Genomic DNA, 14,919 nt, shown 5'->3' on the forward strand with positions numbered 1-14,919 from the left:
AAAATTAAAATATAATTAAATCATCAAAATTTAAATAAAATAATAATAATGTAATTCTGCCCCAAAGAATTCTAGCGTTTCCTCGACAACAATAGTTATGAAACTCGTGAAAAATGGAAATAATTCACAAAAGATCCCATATTTATTCCTCGTCACAACCTTTCTTTGAAAGCCTAAAAAGACTTAGCACTTGAACGCTTAAAAATTGTATCTCAAAACAAGGTGTTTTCCGTCTACGATTTTTCCAAAAACCCTCTGAACGTATTCGCAAATCATGAAATGGCTTCCTGGGTTGATGGTTCTTTAGCTACAAAATTGACAGTTTAATATAATTTATTTGGTGGTACATTATTTACATTAGGCACTTAAAGACATTTAAAAATCGCTGAAGGTGTAGATACATTAGATACTATAGGTTGTTTTGCCCTAACGGAATTAGGTTATGGAAATAATGCAGTTCAAATGGAAACCACAAGTACTTGGGATGCTTAAAATAAATAATTTATAATTAACTCTCCAAGTTAATTAAGTTAAAAATATTGGATAACTAACGGTGCTTTACACTGTAATTACGCTATAGTATTCGCTTAGTTGATTTTCAACGAATAAAATGAAGGAGTGCATACTTTTCTTGTAAAAATAAGAAACGAAGACGGTTCAGTTTGCAAAGGAGTCGAAATTGAGGACATGGGAGCCAAATTCGGCTTAAATGGAGTTGATAACGGTCGTTTAAGATTTACTCAAGTAAGAATTAATTAAGATGCGATTTTAAATAAATACTCTGATATAGATAAAGACGGTAGATTCTCATCTAGTATTAAAAAAAAAAGAGATAGGTTTTTAAAAGTGGCAGATAGACTGCTTTCGGGAAGACTCTGTATAGCTTCAATGTCTATTGGAAGTACTAAATTTGGACTAACAACAGCTCTTAGATATGCAAATAAAAGATTAGCAGTAGGAAAAAAGGGATTAAGTGATAATCCTATTATAAATTTTAATCTTTTCTAAAATTAAGTTTATCCACTTTTAGCTAAAACTATTGGCTTAAATATTGCTTTTAATTAAATTAAAATACTCTATAGTAATTCTCTTCTTAATAATTAAGATGCCTCACCCTTATTAGTTTGCCTATGTTGTGTTATTAAACCTTTAATTACTTGGAATGCTAGAGATGTAGCTACATGCTTAAGTATTTATATTATATATAATTGTATATATATATATTTTTTTAAAAAAAGTTGAAAGAGTAGGAGGTTAGGGCTATTTAAGTGTTAATAGATTAGCAGAATTAATGCCTTCGGCTCATTCAGGAATTACCGCAGAAGGAGATAATTCTGTTTTGATGTAAAAAGTTTCTAAGGAATTACTTGGGTTGGTTTATAAAGATTAATATGAATTTTCGAAAAATTTATTTAGTAAAGAAGATATTTTCAAAATGAAAAAAATCGATGATTTAAATATCTTAATTGATCTTATTAGAATTAAAGAAGTATATATTTTTTTATTTTTTTTTAATATAGGAAAAATTATAATTTTATTTAATATTTATTTATAAAAGAATGAATATATTTAATATGTAATTAATTTAACTTAAAATTAAATGTAAGATGGAAAAGATATTTATGAAATTTGGATGGAAAAAGAAAATGATTCTATTTAAGAATTAGCGAAATCTTTTGGAGATAGAATAGTGGCAGATTTCGCATTTTAAATGATTTAGAATTCAAGAGAAGATATTAAAAAACCTTTAATTTTATATTTAAAACTAAGCTTACTTAATAATATTTATAATAATTTAGGATGGTATATGGTTAATTAGATTATTAATGCTGAAGGTGCCTAATCAATTGAAACGAAAGAAAATTAGCAATATATTAAGTACATTAGATTGCTTTGTATACTGTTAATAGCTTTGGAATTTCTGAGCATTTACTAAATGCACCTATAGCTTAAAATTATGAAACATTTAATTCGTAACCTAATGTGGGAGAAATTTATAGACCTAAATTATGAAAGAGAGGAAAAAAATAAAATATTTATAATATAATTTATTTTATTTATTCTGATTTTAAAAGTTTATTATTTATATTATTTAAGTTATTTTTTAAAAAATAAATAAATAAATAAGTACATTTTATTATAAATTTATATTTACACTTTTTTTATCTATTTTAAATAAATTGTAAAGTAATTTTTATTAATTTTATTTTTTCTTTTTATGTAAAATTTTTATATAATTATATTATAAAAAAAAAACATTAAAGTAAGTCATATAATAAGCTATTAAAAAAATAAGAAAGGATTATTATGAGTTCTTGTTATATATAAAATTAAAAGTGCGAAAAAATATAAAATAGTTAAAAATAAGGATTATAAATATAAAATTTGACAAATTTATAAGATTTTGATTTAGAATTGAATCATAATATTATTATTTTTAATAACGATTCTAAATGTTCTCTATATGATTTAGAAAACATTAAAATTTAAGAAATGAAAAATAAAGTATTAATCACAAAAAATATTTAGGAAATATTTTTAATTTTATTTAGGAGATATAATATAATGAATAAGAAAAAATAAAAAGTAGTAATATTATATTTTAAGTATAATGGAAAACATATATATATATATATATATATATATATATATATATATTAAAGAAAAAAAATTAAAAAATTTATTTATATATTTAATATATATTTAAAGTTGATTAAGATGATATTAATATTTTAAATTATGAAGAATAAAAAAAAAAACATTAATAAGATTATTTAATAAATTTTATTTTTTCTGAAAAAAATTAAATTCAAAATGAAAATAGTTTTTAAATTAATAATATAATATTTGATGAATAAAAAAAAAATATGATTCATGATCAAATTATTAATCTATTGTCTCCTAAAATAAATTAATTTAAAAATGAAATTTAAGATTAAATAAATAATCATTTAATTTTTGAATAATATAGAATGTTAAACAATGGAAATCCAAAATAATAAGAAATAGAATATAAATGTTTTTTTTTAAAAAATAATAAATATATATTAATTTATAAATAAAGAAAATAAAAATAATAATGTATAAGTACCATAAATATAAAAAGAAAAGAAAAATATTTAAAATGATATATAAAATAAAATTGATAATAATATATAATAATATGAAATGTAAGGGTTTATGAATAAAAAGAATCCTAATTTTTTAGGATGGCATGTTAAGTATTTTTTTTTAAAAGTCAAATAAATTAAATAAAAGTAAAGGTGGTGTGTTTTATAAAATTTTAAATTTTACTATTATAAAAAATAAAAATCTTTATAATGTAAAGGATGCATTAGTTTTAACTAAGTTAGCTGTAAAGTTGAAGTAACATTTTTATTCTTTTTAACTATGAAAATATATATATATATATATTATATATATATATATATATATATAAATATATATTTATATATAGATATTTTTTTTTATTTTTTATATTTTTATATCTAATTATATTTAAAATATTTAAATATATGATTTGAAATATAATTTAAAAGAATAGAAATATTATATATTTGATTATTACTATGTTTAAAAAATATATTAATATTATAAATTATCAAATAAATATTTAAATATTATATATTTAAATTAATATATATATATATATATATATATATATAATTATTATTTTTATTAATTTATATTTAATAATTTTATTTTTATATTAAATTTTTTATTATTATTTAGTTGATTAAAGGAAAAAAATCAAATAAAACAAAAATATAGTTAAAATTTTCATTATTATTATTTTATTTTATATTAAAATAGAATTTCTTTAATATTTAATCCTAAAAAATTTTAATTTTTTTCTATAGATTAATCTTAATCAACAGAAATGTGGTTTTAATAGATTTAAAATATGATACTAAATTCAGAGGGTTATAGAAGATTTTTAGTTTTAAATACCAAGAAATTTTGGCGAGTATATAATTATTATTTTTAAATATCAAAAAATAAAATAGAATGAAAGAATAAGTTTAAAAGATTTTTAAAGTTAAGCGGATACTGGAGATTTAATACTTTTTAAAGGAAAATAAATACATGCAAAAATTTAAAGAACTTTTACTTAAAGTGAATATGATCATGTTGCTATGATAATAAAATATAATGATAAAGATCTTTTTATTATAGAATCTTTAGGAGGATAAGTGGTAATATATATATAAATATATATATAAATATATATATATATATATATATACATATATAATATATATAAATATATATTTATATGTATATATTATAGGGTAAAGTCGTACTTTATAGATGGGCTCTATTTTTATAAAGTAAATGGAATACATATTTTGATAAAATTGTTTATAGAAAATTGATTTATTAAAAAACTTACGAAAATATTATTAATTTGGAAAGATTTATATAAGTTTATTTTATTTATAATTTTTATTATAATATTTATATGTATTAATTTAAATAAAAAGTTTGCTTTAAATAAAAAGTTTAGTTTAACTTTGAGAAAGTTATTACATAAAAAATAAGAATAAAATGAAGAAAGTGAACATAATTCAAATAGAACTTTCTTTTGTTCGGAATTAATTGCTTCATTATATAAAAAAATGAAAGTTTTAGCTGAAGATACAGCATCTTCTTATTATTTACCAGGTTATTTATATTTATTAAAAATAAAAAATTATGTATTTGATATTATTTTTTTATAATAGGCTCATTTAGTTAATAAAAAAATTTAAAATTAATAAATCGTGCTTAATTATAAAATGAATTAGTTATTGATTTCGAAATTAGTTGAATTTCGTTTAAAATATAAATAAAAAAATGATATATAATATTTATATAAAATTAAAATTTGAGATTATTATTATTAATATATATAAATATATATATATATATATATATATATATTTATCTATTTATTTACTTATATATTTACATATGTTTTTTATTAATTACATATATATAAATACAATATATATAGACGTGTACTGATACTTTTTTTATAATAATACTATTTTGTATAATAAAAAAATATACTATAGTTATAATTGCTAATAAAAATATATCAGTATTTGCACACTCTTAATATAAATATATAATATTTTTAATATTCTTTGTTTTTAGTTTTTAACTTTATATATTTAAAATATAAATAATAAAAAATTATATAATAATAAACTTTTTATATCATAAATTAAATTAAATTAATTGATTTATTAATTATAAATTATTTAATTATATATTACCTTATTATAAAAATTTAAAATTAAATATGAAATTATAGAATGAAAATTAGAATGAAGTATTTTTTTGATAATATATATTTAATTTAATTATTAATTAAATATTGTTTTAATAAAATTATTTAAAATTTTTAAAATTTATTTTTTAATAAAAAACATATTTAATAATAATTAAATATTTTAATAATTAGAATAATTTATCAAAATCTATTTGATTACAACTTTATACTACAAATAAAAAAAAATTAAAATAGTTGCAAAATTATGCATAATATAACATTTTTTTTTAAATCAAAATAGTTAAATTAATATGTTTTCCAGTTGAGATAATTAATTTATATAATTCATTTGTTAATTAAATTTTTAATTAAAATTTTATAATATTAAAAATAAAAATTTAATTTAAATTAAATTAATAAAAGATTACATAGTATAAGTTAGAATTTTTGTTTTTTTTTAAAAAAAAAATATATTAACATAGTATATAATTACAAATTATAAAAAATATTGTATTTATTTTAATTAAAGAAAAATTTAAAAAATAAAATATCAAAAAAATTTATTAGTTATGAGCTTATATATATATTATTATATTTTTTTCTAAAAGAGATTATAAGTAAATTCTTATAAAAAAAAAATTTGTAAAAATATATTAATGCAAAAATTATATACATAACATTAATAAATTAATATAAATTAAAAAATAAATAAACTAAAATTTTAATAAAATATATTAAAGCATTTCAATTAATAAATAAAAAACCGCATTATTATAAAAATATTAGTTTAATTAAAAAAGATATAAATATAAATTAATATAAAATTTTTATTAATTAGTAAAAAAAGTAAATAAAGATTAAAATATATAAAAAAAAAAAAATTATTATAGAAATTATAAAATCTAAAAGTTTTATAAAACAGATAGTATATCAATATAAAATAGTAAAAAAAATTAAAATAAATATATATATATATATATATATATATATATAAATATATATATTATCAATTTTTATCTTATATAATTATATTATTATTATTATTAAAATTATTTATTTAATTTTTAAGATTTATTATTTTGTTTTATAAAAAAAAAAAAAATATATATTTTTTTATTAAATATATAGCTATTCAAGAAAACAGATTAAACAATTATCAATTTTTAACTATAATATATTTTACATAACAATAAAAATTATTATATATTTTATAATAAATTATTATTTTAATTTTATTAAAAATTAAAAAATATATAATTTAGAAATTTTCATAATATTTTTTTTTTAAATATATATTTATAGGAATTTTAAAATACAAAATATATATATGTAATTATTATTTTTATATAATAAAAATTTTATATATATTATTATAAAAATATAAATATTGTATTATATTAAAAAATATTTTTCCTAATTATACAAAATTATTATTTTTAATTTTCATAAGTTTTTTTTTTTTTTTAGTTAAAAAATTAAATTAATACTTAATATATTATTTATTATATAAAATATTAATCTTTATTTAATAAAAAAATCTAAAGAATTATAATTTTTATAAAATATTCTTAATTTTATAATTTAAATTAATTAATAATAATATAATAAAAATGTTATAAATTTAATCTTATAAAAATAATACGTAAATAATTATTTTTATATTTATATAAAATATAAACTATTATATATTTATTATATGTTATAAAAAATTATAATTATCTATATATCTTAAAATATATTTATATTTTTATTATTATTTTTATGTTTTAAATTTTTTTAAATTGAATCAGTTATTATTTAAATTTGATTTTAATTTTTTTTTATTTTTTTAAAGAAAAATAAAAAAAAGTTAATAAAATGGGACAAATAGTTATTTGCAATTCTAAAATGAGTTCATAGTGTAAAATAAATATATTTACATATTTATATATTTATAAATTTAGAATAATAAAATTAAAATAAAATGTTTTCATTAAGAAAATCTTCAAAAATAATTCATTAATGTTATTAAACAGAAGAATTTGGTATAAATGAACAAGATTTAGTTTAATAAGATTTTATTTGTTCTATATGTCTAGGAGTTATTAAATAAGCAGTAATAGATCCTTGTGGACATACATTTGGCGAAGAATGTATAAAAAATTGGTTAAAAAATAATAGTACATGTCCTTTTTCATAAAATTATTTATGCACAAGCTAATTAAAACCTAACAATTAAATGAGAGTGAAAATATATAAATAATCCCCAAAGCATATCAAATAAAAAGCGATAAAATGATTTAAAAAAACTTATTTATTTCTCTAAATATTAATTTTTAAATAATATTTTAAAATGTATATTGAATAAAACAATAAAAAAAAAGTTGTTAATAATATATATATATATATATAAATTCATATATATAAAAATTATATTTTATGTTTATAATATATATTTATTTTTAAATTAAATATTTATTTTACTATTGTATATTACTTAAATTACATATATTATATAATTTAATTTTAATTTATTAAAAAAAATATTTTTTTATATATAAACACACTATATATTATATATATCAATTATTTTTATTTTTTTTAAATTTTAAATTAAAAATATGCTTTTTTTTATAAAAATAAAAATAAATAAAGTTTTTATTTTTTTATAAAAAAAAAAAATATTAATAAAATTTTTAAAAAATTAATTGTTTTTATATTTATATATAAATGTTATTTTTTTTATATTTATCAATTAATTATCCTATATTTTAATAGATACAGAATTTATTATATTTGCATATAATACCAAAATTTTCATTTTAAATTATTTTATATCACTTCCAATCCCACCACAAATTTGGCCCTAAACCTTATTCATTCATACATCCCTGTATTTAATAAAAATATTTAAATAGATATATAATTTACTATAATTTAATGTGTTTATTCTTAATCTTCTTTTAAATGCACTATTATATTTATATTAAATATTTTTATATATAATTAATAAAATCTATTAGATTTTTTTGTTTACTCATATTAACAGCCATAATTTTAAATTAAACATCTTGACCATCTTCATAAAATAAACAAGAACCATCATTTAAATTTTACCATATCCATTTATTTTATTCTTAAGTGCTATTTTATTATTATTATTATAATTATTTTTAGTTTAAGTTTTATTTTATATAATTAATTTATATATTTTATACTATCCTGAAGGCTAAAACAAAAATTAATTATTTATAAAAGCTTATAAATTTCCAAATTAAACTTTAAAAAATTAAATTAATTTTAATTTTTTATAAAGAAAAAAAAAAAAAAAAACCATTTATTCCTTTAGAATTTTATGATTGTATTTTTCCTTTATAAATTTCATTTTCTTAAATTTCTTAAATTAAATATGTTATTTCAATCTAATTTATTAATAATAAATAATTTTATTTTTATAAATCAATTAAATATAAATACATTAAATAAAACTTCTCCTGTAATTTATTCGACAAATCCATCATATACTATTACATCTTTAATTGCAACTATTATTTAAGAATGATTTAAAACCTATATTTTTTTATAGTATTAAATAATATGCTTTTTATAAAATATTTAGAAACAAATTTTTTATTCATTTTTATTATTATAAGACCTTAAATAAATAAAAATCATAAATTGTTTTTTTAAGATTATTTTTATAATCTAGAGACAAAAGTGAAGGTTTTAATCTTATTTTATCTTTTAATGTATTTAAATAAAACATTATTTTATTTTATTTTGTTTTATTAAATATTTTGTTTTATTAAAAAACAATAAGTTAATTTTTGGATACACTATATATATTTATATAGAAATAAAATTTATGTTTTTTATTTTATATAAATATTGTAAATTTTTCAAAATCAAAATAAAATTATAAGAATAAAATTTTAATATATAAATATATATATATAGATATATATGTATATACTTAATTTCTATTTATAGCAATATTTTTTTTTTTCATAAATTATATATATATATATATTTTTTTTTTTTAATATATTTTGTAATAGGTTTTATATTATTTTAAGTAGTTTATTCTTTTAGTTTATTTTTTTAAAGTTTATATAATTTCTTTATTACCTATACATATAACTATGTTGTTTTTTTTATAATATTTTAGTTATCATATATATATATATATATTATTAATAATATAGTTATTCATAAAATACAAAATATTTATTATATTATTTTTATATTTAAGGATATTTATATCTTTTTAATATTTTCATTAAAACAAATCATATATTTAACAAATTAATTAAAAATTAAGTTAATATAATTTATTATTCCTCTATATAATTATAAAAATTCTATTATCTTTTAATTAATAATTCTTTAACTTTTATATTTAACTTTCTATTTTTTTGTATTCAATTTATATAGTATATTAAAAAAGTTTTTTTTATTTTATAAAATTTGTAAATAATAAAGTAAAATTTTATTTGTAAAAATAAAATATAATAATTTTATAATCAATATGTTTTATAATTATATAATTTAAATTAATATAAAATATTAAATTAATTTTAATATAAGAATATAACGTTAATATATATTAATATATATAATATTTACAACAATAATTAAAATGAATAATATTTTTTGTTGTTTTTTTTTGTTATTATTAATTTAGCATATATTATAAATTGAAAAAAGCTAATTTTAAAAAAATAATTACTACTAAAATTAATATTAATAAAACATTAATATTCAAAAAATTAAGAGAAAAAAATAAATAAATAAATTATTTTTAATACTTTAATATTAAAATATAAAAACTAAAAATAATTCTAAAAAAAATTAAAAAATAAAAAAATATAAATGAGAAATAAAATTACAAGATAACTATATTTTAATTAAAAATTGCCATTGAAATTGAATGAAAATTATTAAAAAGAAAGATAATTTTTCTGGAACGAAATTATACATACATTAAAAAATAAAGTAAAAATATCTATATTCATAGAATTTATTATAAAATTAAATTAATGATATATAGGATATAGTTAATTAAGCAGGAATAGCAGGAAGTAATGTAAAGTAACTAATAATAAAATTTAAAAAAATATACGGATTAGAAAAAAAAGAATATTAATTTCTAGTGTGCATTATTATGGAAATGTTATTTGTGCGTAAAAATGTAAGAACTGACTCGAAAGTACTGTTGTTAAATTTTTTAAATGAAATGCTTTCAAAAAGAAATAATTTTTAGGATTTGTAATTTAATTGGAAATCTTTTTATGAGTTTTTTACTAGTGAATTTCATAATAATAATGATAAGCCATTCAAAAATGAATAATAAACAATTTCATTATTTTCTGAATTTTTATATTTATGTAAAAGATCAAAACATTATTTTGAAGATTCATCTATACTAGAAGTATTATTTTTAAAAATTATTATATATATATATATATATATATATATATATATATATATATATTTAATATTAAAATTTCTTAGGTATATGATATTTTCAAAAAAAACTTTTATCCTTCAAAAGGAGATTATGCAATGAATTTTTTAACATTGTTTTTAAAAATTAATAAAGATTAGAAAAATAAACTTATTTATTAATAACTACTTGATGATCTGATAAAATATATTGACTTTTATTTTTGTTCAAGAAATACATTAATTTTATATAATATTATGTAGATTTTAAGGTAAATATTATATTATATTATATATATTTTTTTTAATTATCAAATTTATAGAAAAGTTAAATCTCTTAATTGGGAAAAATATTATGATGAAATATTTACAATTATTTTTAGAAATTTAAATAATTTATTAATATTAGATACTATTGTTTCAGAAGAAAATATAGTAAATACTTTATTACCAGAAGAACCTATAGGAATAAAATCAATTTTAAAATAAATTCCAGATTTTTTAATCCATTTATTACTACCTTCTAATAATAAAAATTATGAAAAAAGTATAATAGTTTTAAAATAAATAAATATATAAATATATTAAAATATAAATCTATATATTTTTATATAAAAAAATAGTTTGGTAATATGTTGAAAGAATTTTTTTATTAATTGATAGAGTTTTCAATCCAAATGCTAAAACTGAACAATGTGATACTTTAATAAAATTTTTTAAATGTGTAATCCGAAAATTTATAATAAGATATGAAAATGATTAAAAAAAAAATTCAATGTTCCTGATGACATCTCTGATGATGATTCTGATGTTATTGATCTTGATTATAATGAAGAAGAATATTAAATTCCTATTTATAAAAGATAAAATAATGCAAATTATACATAAAATATTGATTAAGAATAAAATAATAGTGATAAAATTAATGATTAATAAAGTTTTGAAGAGAAAGGTTTTTATTTAAATTAATTTTTAAAAAAAAATTATTTTAAATATAAAATTTTTTTATTTTAATTTATTTTAATTTTTTTTTTTATTTTTAAAAGAATTTTTTTTGGATGAAATATGCAAAGAAAGATTTCTTTAAATGATAGATAAATTTTTAAAAAAATTAATTTATATGGAAGATTAAGCACATAGTTCATGTAAAGCTTTAATGTGGTTATGTTATTTTGAACCAAATAGATATGTAGTTTAAATATTAAAACATATAAATTAAAGTTTCGCTTATATTGATGATATGAGTATGATTACAATAAAAAATATAATGCTTTTTATAATTCCTGTTGTTTGTGACAGAAAAATGTGTCATGATGGTATTTATTATATACCTGAGTTTCTTAAAAATTCATTTAAATTATTTGAAGTTTAAGGTTTAAAAGAAAATTTAGATTTAATAGAGTATTATAAACATATATATATATATATATATATATATATATATATATATATATATACATATTCTATATATATTTTTTTTATATTATCTTTTTTTTTATATTTAGAACGTATTCAAAATTATTTATGAATATTCCTGTTATAAAATATTAAGATTTATTGGACGAATATATTTTTGAAAATCCAGGAAAAACTGAAGATGATTTTTATAATTTAGTTAATGAAAAAGTTGATGGAAATATAAATATAATTGAAATAATTAAGATTTTAGAAAATTTTAGTTTAAAGTTATTTAAATTTATAGTTGATAATATATAAACATTGGAAATGTAAGAAAGTGAAAGTTGTACTTTAATTATTGATTTTAATAATATTTTTTGGACTTTTATCACTAATTCATCACATTCATTAAGAATCTAATATTTGAATATATTTTTTTAAAAATTAGAAAATAATATATTATCTGAATGCCAATAAAGTAAAGAATATATAAAAATATATATATATATATATATATATATATATATATATATATATATTTATATATATACATAAAATACATTATTTATTTTTAAAGGTATTTCTTTTCTTTTAGATTGCTTTAGTTTAACAGAACCTGAATCTTTATTAGAATTAACAATTAGTTTATTAGAAAAAAAACTTTTGAAAAAAAGAGTAGATTTAAGCACTATTGAAAAAATGCAAAAAAATGTAATGTGGTATTTACTTGATAAAAGCGAAAATAAAGATTTTATTCTTGATTATGAATTCGCTATTTTGAATGAATAAACTATAAAATTCCTATGTATGTTTATTAGAAAATCGCGTTGTCTTATTCAAGAACATTTATAATAAAACATTTAAAAACAATTGAAACAGTTGCTTTTTTATGCTTTTTTTAAGATGATATGAATATTTTTGAGAAATCCTGTGATTTAATCCATACTGTTATACTTACTTTATGCTATGTGTACCCTATAGATATTTCTTATTTGAATAAAAGTGAGGTTTTAGAAGGAAATTAGAAATTTTAATATTTATCTTTATTAAAAAAAACTAATTTAAAAAAACTATAGCTAGAATGGTATGAACCAGGAGATATTGAAAAGAAGGTTATACTTGAATGGATATAAAAAACTTTATGTGTTGTTTTATAATATTTTGAAGAAAATTATTTCTCAAAACCTGAGAAATTCAAACTTTATAATTATGAAAAAGTATAAATATTATATATATTTATATAAATATTTATATATATATATAGGATTATAGAGAAATTATAGATTAAATGCTATTTGATAATTCTACTCAAGAAAATATAATATAAACATCGAAATTATAAAAAGATTTTTATAAATTACTTTATGTGGCTTTAGCTTCATTTTCAGGTTCTAATGTAAGAATTCCTTTTATTTTAGATACACCGTTAAAAATGGATAGTGAAAGATAATAAAAATATATTGAAATATATAAAGATTTCCAAGAAAAATTCATGTTTAAAGAACTTTTAAATACACGAAACGATTTAATGAATTTTTGTTTAAAATTACCTTCTTTATTTCATTCTACTAAAACAATATAAGATGTTTAACTTATTGAAATGTATTAATATTTAACAAGAGAATGTTTTGGTGAATCATATTTAATTGAAGAAATAAAAAGATCAAATGAAATGTTAGATGGATTATTATCATTAAATGATTATCATAAAACTAATATATATTCTAATAGGTATTATATAAATTAACTATAATTTATTTTTGTAAATTATTTATTAGATTTACACTTTTAATAGAAGGAATTACATATTTAAGTGAAAGGATTGATATGTATTTTTTCCTTAATCCTTTTTTAGGATAATAAAAAATGTAACTTTTTAACTGCTTTTTTATTTTTTCTTTTCATCCTTTATTTTTGTTCAAAATGTCGATAAGATTCGATCATGATCTTAATTTTGAAAATCCTGAATAAAATTTATACGAATAAATTCATTAGAAAGCTTTCGAAATTTAAAATTATTATATTTTTGAAAAAGATATTTTAAAATAACCTCCTACTGCTATTATTGAAAGAGTTTAAGAATTGTTAATTTGTAATTTAAGAATAGAATAATTATAAGTAAGTATATATATATATATATATATATATATATATATATATATATATATTTATATATAATATTTTTAATTTTTTATATTAGAGATTTCCATGTTGTGCTAGTAATCCTTAAACATATACCTATATATTTAATACATTATAAATATATGAAAAAATCGACAAAAAAGCTTGGTAAATAAAAATCGTTGAATAAATAATGAGAGCATTAAATATTCAATATGAAGATAGTTATTTATTTGTGCATTTAAGGCAAAGTAATTAAGAAATATGTAAAATTTTACCTGTCAAATATAATGAAGAGTTATATTTAAAATTAAGAAAGGAAATTCCTATATAAAGAGATAGCATCTGTAAAGAAAAAGCATTTGAAATAAAAGAAGAATTTTTAAATATTATTTAAAGAATTAATTAAAAATTAGAAGATGAAAATATACACTGGAAAACAAAAGTTTTATGCTGTTTGTTTGCCTGCTATTTTATGAATGTAATATAAGATTTAAACTGTATAGAAATTCAAAAATTCACTTCTATAGTAGTTAGTTTTTGTACTTTAAAAAACAATTTTCATTTATCTCAATTAGGAAGATCTATTTTATTTAGACTTCTAAATATTCGTAAAAGAAGAGAAGTGAAAAAAAATTACCAAAAAAAAGATGAAAATAATAACAATCATATATAAGAAAGTAGTAATATTATTATGTAAGGTAAAAATAATACTAATA

General features: G+C 15.0%; 4 protein-coding genes across 4 annotated transcripts, besides 27 other annotated features; 3 read left to right on the forward strand and 1 right to left on the reverse strand. All coding sequences in view use genetic code 6, as the record gives it.

The window, feature by feature from the left end:
- Positions 1-48: 48 nt before the first annotated feature.
- On the forward strand, positions 49-2,501 carry IMG5_076320 (hypothetical protein; the record flags this gene model as incomplete). Its single annotated transcript, XM_004036540.1, has 3 exons — positions 49-1,189; positions 1,239-1,489; positions 1,559-2,501. The coding sequence occupies 3 exons, from the start codon at positions 49-51 to the stop codon at positions 2,309-2,311; spliced, it is 2,145 nt and encodes a 714-aa protein (XP_004036588.1). The 3' UTR covers positions 2,312-2,501.
- A 119-nt stretch (positions 2,502-2,620) lies between these two features.
- Positions 2,621-2,658: a microsatellite.
- A 738-nt stretch (positions 2,659-3,396) lies between these two features.
- Positions 3,397-3,461: a microsatellite.
- A 111-nt stretch (positions 3,462-3,572) lies between these two features.
- Positions 3,573-3,642: a microsatellite.
- Positions 3,637-3,665: a microsatellite.
- Positions 3,666-3,670: 5 nt separating this feature from the next.
- Positions 3,671-3,728: a microsatellite.
- Positions 3,729-4,136: 408 nt separating this feature from the next.
- Positions 4,137-4,810, forward strand: IMG5_076330 (PH domain protein; the record flags this gene model as incomplete). The annotated part of the gene is made up of 4 exons (XM_004036541.1): positions 4,137-4,193; positions 4,292-4,426; positions 4,485-4,665; positions 4,725-4,810. The coding sequence occupies 4 exons, from the start codon at positions 4,137-4,139 to the stop codon at positions 4,808-4,810; spliced, it is 459 nt and encodes a 152-aa protein (XP_004036589.1).
- Positions 4,200-4,290: a microsatellite.
- Positions 4,811-4,876: 66 nt separating the features above from the next.
- Positions 4,877-4,955: a microsatellite.
- Positions 4,886-4,923: a microsatellite.
- Positions 4,956-5,006: 51 nt separating the features above from the next.
- Positions 5,007-5,042: a microsatellite.
- Positions 5,043-5,158: 116 nt separating this feature from the next.
- Positions 5,159-5,193: a microsatellite.
- Positions 5,194-5,423: 230 nt separating this feature from the next.
- Positions 5,424-5,458: a microsatellite.
- A 761-nt stretch (positions 5,459-6,219) lies between these two features.
- Positions 6,220-6,261: a microsatellite.
- A 191-nt stretch (positions 6,262-6,452) lies between these two features.
- Positions 6,453-6,497: a microsatellite.
- Positions 6,453-6,502: a microsatellite.
- Positions 6,503-7,636: 1,134 nt separating this feature from the next.
- Positions 7,637-7,672: a microsatellite.
- Positions 7,664-7,718: a microsatellite.
- Positions 7,719-7,862: 144 nt separating this feature from the next.
- Positions 7,863-7,935: a microsatellite.
- A 138-nt stretch (positions 7,936-8,073) lies between these two features.
- On the reverse strand, positions 8,074-9,245 carry IMG5_076340 (hypothetical protein; the record flags this gene model as incomplete). The annotated part of the gene is made up of 6 exons (XM_004036542.1): positions 8,074-8,127; positions 8,168-8,208; positions 8,274-8,380; positions 8,455-8,465; positions 8,714-8,806; positions 9,210-9,245. The coding sequence occupies 6 exons, from the start codon at positions 9,243-9,245 to the stop codon at positions 8,074-8,076; spliced, it is 342 nt and encodes a 113-aa protein (XP_004036590.1).
- Positions 9,013-9,046: a microsatellite.
- Positions 9,172-9,206: a microsatellite.
- Positions 9,246-9,968: 723 nt separating the features above from the next.
- Positions 9,969-10,009: a microsatellite.
- Positions 10,010-10,687: 678 nt separating this feature from the next.
- Positions 10,688-10,730: a microsatellite.
- Positions 10,731-11,643: 913 nt separating this feature from the next.
- Positions 11,644-11,689: a microsatellite.
- Positions 11,690-12,093: 404 nt separating this feature from the next.
- Positions 12,094-12,154: a microsatellite.
- Positions 12,146-12,182: a microsatellite.
- A 382-nt stretch (positions 12,183-12,564) lies between these two features.
- Positions 12,565-12,629: a microsatellite.
- Positions 12,630-12,882: 253 nt separating this feature from the next.
- Positions 12,883-14,727, forward strand: IMG5_076350 (hypothetical protein; the record flags this gene model as incomplete). The annotated part of the gene is made up of 3 exons (XM_004036543.1): positions 12,883-13,296; positions 13,344-14,197; positions 14,280-14,727. The coding sequence occupies 3 exons, from the start codon at positions 12,883-12,885 to the stop codon at positions 14,395-14,397; spliced, it is 1,386 nt and encodes a 461-aa protein (XP_004036591.1). The 3' UTR covers positions 14,398-14,727.
- Positions 14,203-14,260: a microsatellite.
- A 152-nt stretch (positions 14,728-14,879) lies between the features above and the next one.
- Positions 14,880-14,919: part of a microsatellite that runs on past the window's edge.

This window comes from Ichthyophthirius multifiliis (assembly GCF_000220395.1).
Source record: "Ichthyophthirius multifiliis unplaced genomic scaffold scaff_1120509250477, whole genome shotgun sequence".
Classification (NCBI taxonomy): domain Eukaryota; phylum Ciliophora; class Oligohymenophorea; order Hymenostomatida; genus Ichthyophthirius; species Ichthyophthirius multifiliis.